The 5,735-nt window shown below is 45.7% G+C and overlaps 1 protein-coding gene across 6 annotated transcripts in view; it reads right to left on the bottom strand.

Annotated features, from left to right (window-relative positions):
* Positions 1 to 1,176: 1,176 nt before the first annotated feature.
* LOC116991942 (KH-type splicing regulatory protein) overlaps positions 1,177 to 5,735 on the bottom strand; it is a 43,385-nt gene continuing 38,826 nt past the window's right edge. For 4 of the 6 annotated variants that reach the window (XM_033050951.1, XM_033050947.1, XM_033050948.1 and 1 more), the window contains 3 exons: positions 5,074 to 5,154; positions 3,911 to 4,086; positions 1,177 to 1,809 (listed from right to left, as the gene is read on the bottom strand). In XM_033050951.1, coding sequence (XP_032906842.1) covers positions 1,738 to 1,809; positions 3,911 to 4,086; positions 5,074 to 5,154 — 329 coding nt within the window. In that variant the 3' untranslated portion in view covers positions 1,177 to 1,737. The remainder of the gene's footprint in view (positions 1,810 to 3,910; positions 4,087 to 5,073; positions 5,155 to 5,735) is intronic. The other 2 variants (XM_033050949.1, XM_033050950.1) reach the window with 2 other exon arrangements.

Below are 5,735 nucleotides of genomic sequence, written 5' to 3'. Positions count from 1 at the left end.
AACACAAGATCATAGAGTACACGTTGACCTCCAACTTTAGGAACTGCAGCATAGAGTACACGTTGACCTCCAACGCCATCCGCGAGAAGAAGTAACTCTCTCACACCTCCTAACCAGCAAGTCAACACCCTGGGCCTCAGCAGTAACAGCTCTTTGCTTGGCTCGAGTCAACTAATAGCAGGCTAGCTTTAAGGTGAGCGAAGCAAAGTTTAAAATACATATTTTCTATGTTTCTATATGCCAGGCAACCTTTGTTTAACCCAGAGTGGGGCGAGTGCCTGAAATATGCTGCCAGGGTTAATAGTTGAGGCAGATACAATCGTGGCATTTAAGATGCTTTTGGATAGGCATATGGATATGGTCTATACACAGGTAGAGATGGGCTTGGCAACATGTTTGGCACTCATTGTGAGCCGAACAACCTTCCATTGTGCTGCAGTTTTATGGGTGCTGTCAAGAATTTAACAGCAGACGAATAATCATAGAATATTTTTCCACATTGGGCAAGGCTGGTGAATACAACCAGGTTTCAATCATACATGCAACGAAAGAGTTAATATAATCCATGTTACTTTCCTCAAAGTACCCACCATAAACTAGGGTGCCATTCGATTCACCTCAAGCTCATTGAAGACATTGGACATTGTGGGACTGGTGCACTACAATGCTGAGAACTATATTCTGAACTCCTTCTCCTTTGCTCTATCGCACTCAAGTTTGACTTGATTGTATTTACGTATATGGCACATCTGATCTGTTTGGATAGCGTGCAAAACAAAGCTTTTCACTGTAATTCAGTACACAAGACATAAAATAAACCTACACCAAAGCTAAGAACAGGACAGAACACAAAGGGAAGGTGCTCCCCATCCCTCGTAACTCAAGTTTATTCGTCACGTACGAGATGTGCAGTGAAATGAAAAGTGGCAATGCTTGCGAATTGTGCAAAAAACTGTACGAAACACAGCCAGTCGAGACTCTGAACGACAAAGGTTGAACCTTCACATGAAAGGGAGGATCAGCCAGGATCCCTACTCCTTGTACTCACCCCACGAGCCACGAACCAAGGGCAAATGAGCGACCATGTTGGCTGAGATCCACTACCACCGACTTTAGTGTGGAGAACAAACAAACAAACGCAGACCCACAGGTCTGACAAGGCAGGAACATCGTAGTAAAGAGTCACTGTTTTAATATCATTTATTGTGAAGTGTAAAACGAGCGATAAAAAGTAAAAACCAAGCTTACATTGTTTTTTTAAACCTTAACAGACAACAAGATGCAAAAAACAGACCAGCAGCCATTTTCAGTGTAATGGATTTGATTTCAACAGTACATTGTCTGGAATGTTCAACTATCTTCAACTAAAAGCCGAGTGATCTATATTTAAAATAAAAACAAAAAGTATTACCCTGAATTTTTCACTTTTCCCCCTCCATTTTTTTGTGTTTTTTTTTCTCCTGTAGACGGACTGAATCTGAAGTTGGAGCTGAGCTTAATCTATCTCCTACACTGGCTCAATATGAACTTCTTTAAACAGTGATAGGGAACCTAAGCCTATGGATCTTCATCAGTCTGCATCATTGTTAAAAGGAATATTCTTCCCGACGATACTGCAATCGTCCCCGTTTGCTTCACTGTGTCTGTGGGAGAGAAAATATTTAATGTGGAAATTAGTGGGATGACACAACAGGGAACCCATCCTGTCAGAGGATGCATTGCTATGGCAAATGAATTTCAATATAGCTGAGTGTGAGGTATTACATTTTGGTCGGACAGATGAGGCCACATATTGACGGGATGAGGAGTCTAGAAGGGGCAGAGAAACAAAGAGGGCACCAGAGCTCAAACACAAACAGTGCCACAGGTTACAGATAAACCAAAACAAACACCAGAGTTCAGTTCTGGAACAGAATTAAAAATCAGAGATGTTAAATGTGCGAAACTTTCCCCTCACACAGCCCTGCAGGGTTTTTGGTCTCCCTGTTACACAAGCAGCACTGGAGAAAGCGAAAAATAAAGAACCGAGAGCGTTATAGCGACCAAAGGTAGAGCAGCAGCTCTCCTCATTGGAAAGCAGCAGGACGAGGGTTGCACTGATAGAGATCTACGCGATTAAGAAATGCTTACAGACAGGGTAGGTGCAGTTGAATCCGTCTGTTGCCGAGACCAAAAAGCAAGAGCTGGTAATCTAAGACAGGCAGCAATAAGCCCTACAGGGAATCCAGAGCGGTGAGAACAGGAAGCAGGCTTCCACAGAGTAGTTGAGGCAAAAGCAGATGCATTTAAGCCTGGACAAGCATAGGGACAAGTGCGGTTATGCCGGATGGGTTGGCGTAGAAGACTCCGTATGGAACAGTTGGTCCCAATGGCCACTGCTGTACTGTGGGATCGACATGATTCTAATTCACAGGATGATCTCTGCATCGCTCATGGTTTGGTTAAAGATTAGGTCTAACCTGAACCAACTAGTGTACAACTAATTCTAGCTATTTATAAATCTGACGTCAGAGGGCATTTTACCTACTTTCTAAGTTCTGACCTGATCAGTAACTAACTTTCTATTAATTTGTTCACGTTCTACGCAGCTCGTGTCTGCCGCGGGAAACCAGACGTGTTGAAAAGGGAAACAATGTACAGGATTGGGGAGAATGGGATAACAGGCCAGCCCCTTCAAAGTGTGAGCACTGGACTGGCACAGATTGGCCAAGCAGCCAGCTCCTGTGCTGGAAGATTTGATGCCATCACAGCTCTGAGCACAGTGGTCCTAGATTCCAGCCGCGTGCCTTTTACAAAGGAACCTGTAAAGTAAAGGCATGTATGTGCTATTTCCAATCCATCACATAAACAGACTTTGCAAGTTCCGCTTTGGCCAGGTGGCCAGAACGAACGCATGACGGCAAAGGTAGGAAGTCTGAGATGGTTTCCAGAGTCACTGATGCATCACATCCTCAAATGCCTGTCAATGAGAATCTTCAATGTGTCCGTGTCCACCCAAAGGAAGCACATATCGCCACTAAAGACTCGCGGACCAGTCTTATTCTCCCGCTTCTTCGTACGGCAGACGATCACGAGCAAAGGAACGGCGTACAAGTATTGATCACAAGGTTTCTATCTTCTGGAGTGCCAGGAGTTCAGGAGTCATGTCACTTGGGTCACTGTTAGTAGGATCACTGTGACAGCACATTTTCGAAAGGTGGCGTCCCATGTCCGAGGTGCTGAACGAACACAGCAGAGCAGCCATCCTAGGCTCACCGTTCTGATGCTGACTCAGCACAATTGGGAGATAGTTGTTAACACAGGGCAAGAACCAAAATACACAGAGGGGGAAATGTATGAAGGGGATGGGGGGAGAGCGCGAGAGAGGGGGATGAGAGAGAGAAAAAGAGAGAAACGGGAAAGAAAGCGTGAAATGGGAGAAAGAAACGAGAGAGAGAAACAAAAGAAAAAGACAAAGAGAAAGAAAGAGGACCGAGTGGTAGTGTAAAAAAGGAGAGGTAAAAGTAGGAAGAGAAGATACCCTTTTACACTGATGAGGCAGAGCTGCTTCTGAAGAGTGCAGTCAACATGAAGCAGGAACATTCTGTTGGGAAGATGAAAGCCTCACCCATTTACACTACTCATCCTTTCACAGTTTAATTATAAGATAGAAATATTGCAAGTTGCTTCTTTAGAGCATTAAATCGGCAAGAGGGGGAAAGAGAGAAAGAGTGGAGAGAGTGTGCAAGTGGATGTAGGTGTGCCGTCTCCCCATTGACTGTGCGCGGAACCGAGTTGTAGACTGAATTTACAGGCCAGTGGTCGTCACAGCACGGTGGTCACTGAGTGAAGGCAGAGCTGTGTCCCAGCAGATGCCACTGCTGCAAGGAGAGCGCTAGAACCTGTAGGGGGGAGGGAGTTGCGGACGTACCGGTTGCCCTTGCTGTGCGGGCGGCTGCTGGGGGGCGGGCTGTGGCGCCCCTGGTTGCCCGTAGTAGGCGGCCTGCTGCCTGTAGTACTCAGCCCAGGCTGCGCTGTAATCGGGCTGGGCTCCAGGCTGTGGTGGTGCTGCCGCTGCCGCCGCCGCCGCCCCCTGGGCACTCTGAGCTGTGGGACAGAGAGAGAGAGCAGAAACTCAGCACCGGGTCACCCGCCCCAACACGCAGCCCATCCGGGGAGAGACAGCAACGCCCTTCTCCCACAGCCCAGCACGCCGGGATTCCCATCAACATTCAACTGGCAAACACCAAACTCCGGGAATACTCAGTGGGTCGGGCTGCACCAATCAAACACATTAACATACAAACTTCCCCCAGCGTTCACATTAGCCCAGAGAAAACAATGATAAATTGTTTAATGGTAAATAGCCCCTAGAGCTCTAGGGGCTAGTGGAGTCAAGGGATATGGGGAGGGCAGGCACGATTTATTGATAGGGGACGATCAGCCATGATCACAATGAATGGCGGTGCAGGCTCGAAGGGCAGAATGGCCTCCTCCTGCACCTATTTTCTATGTCTATGTCTAAATGTATCTCTCGCCAATTATTGTTTTTTTTTTTTTTTTTAAAGCGTAATTTCTTATTTCAGGGTTCAACAAACAGCTGAATTTTTCTTTATTTAGCATGGATTTGACATATGCAGAAAACAGCTAAAACAGGACACTTTACATTCTCTTCTCCCCTTGATCATAATTCACAAATGCCTGAAAGCACGTGCCATCAGATTCAAAAACAACTTCTTCCCTCCTGTTATCACTCTTGAATGGACCACTCGTATGCTAAAGATGTATCCCTCATCCTCCAACCCACCTCGTTATGACCCCTGCAATTTTTCATCTGCACCTTCAACATTATATTGGGCATCCTGTTTATTTTTTCTTTAGCACTGCCTGTTGTTCTCATCTAGGCTATGATAGTACTCAAGTACAGTATGAACTGACTGGATAGCAAAGTTTTTTTTTTACTGCATACCAGTACACGTGACAATAAAAATACAATAGAATTACCCCAGCTTCTGTGAATAAGATATCCACTGCACATCAATGCTCTCCAGATGCATTTAATGGCAGTGATAACAATGAATGCTGCCCACTTACCTTGTTTCTTATAGTACTCCTCCCATGCCTTTGTATAATCCTGTTGAGGACCTGGCTGCTGGCCAGGCTGGTTCTGTTGGCCTGTAAAAGCAACACAGACTTTAAGTAAAGGTGCCCAAAGAAAGGAAGAGTCGCAGATGAAGAATGGGGCTTTGATACAGCTGGGCAGCTGTACATGCGTGGACAGTTTCGGAGAAAATCAAGAACATGTTGAGTAACAGCATCACCCGTTATTCTGTGTGTAGGAATGAACTGCAGATGCTGGCTTACACTGAAGATAGACACAAAAACCTGGAGTAACTCATGCAGCATTTCTGGAGAAAAGAACAGGTGACATTTTGGGTTCCATGTTCTCCAGGGATGCTGCCTGACCCGCTGAGTTACTCCAGCATTTTGTGTCGATCACCAGCTATTCCAATGTCCACATCACAGGCAGCATAAATCTACAAACCTCGGAAAAGCACACTGGAACCAAATGGGTTCAACTCGTGGTACAAGCTCAATGCTCCCCTCGCCAAATCTTGGAAAAAGGGAGGCATGCACTACCCTCTGAGTAGTCAGCAGTAAAATACAGGTATCGTCAAGCAAGACCAGAGGAGAAACATTTCAGAAAGTGCTGTTATGGATAACACGTCTTGCCAAAAGTTAACATTATCTGAGTA

The sequence above is a fragment of the Amblyraja radiata genome, chromosome 35, assembly GCF_010909765.2.
Source record: "Amblyraja radiata isolate CabotCenter1 chromosome 35, sAmbRad1.1.pri, whole genome shotgun sequence".
Classification (NCBI taxonomy): Eukaryota; Metazoa; Chordata; class Chondrichthyes; order Rajiformes; family Rajidae; genus Amblyraja; species Amblyraja radiata.
This window is presented reverse-complemented; position numbering and strand designations above follow the sequence as displayed.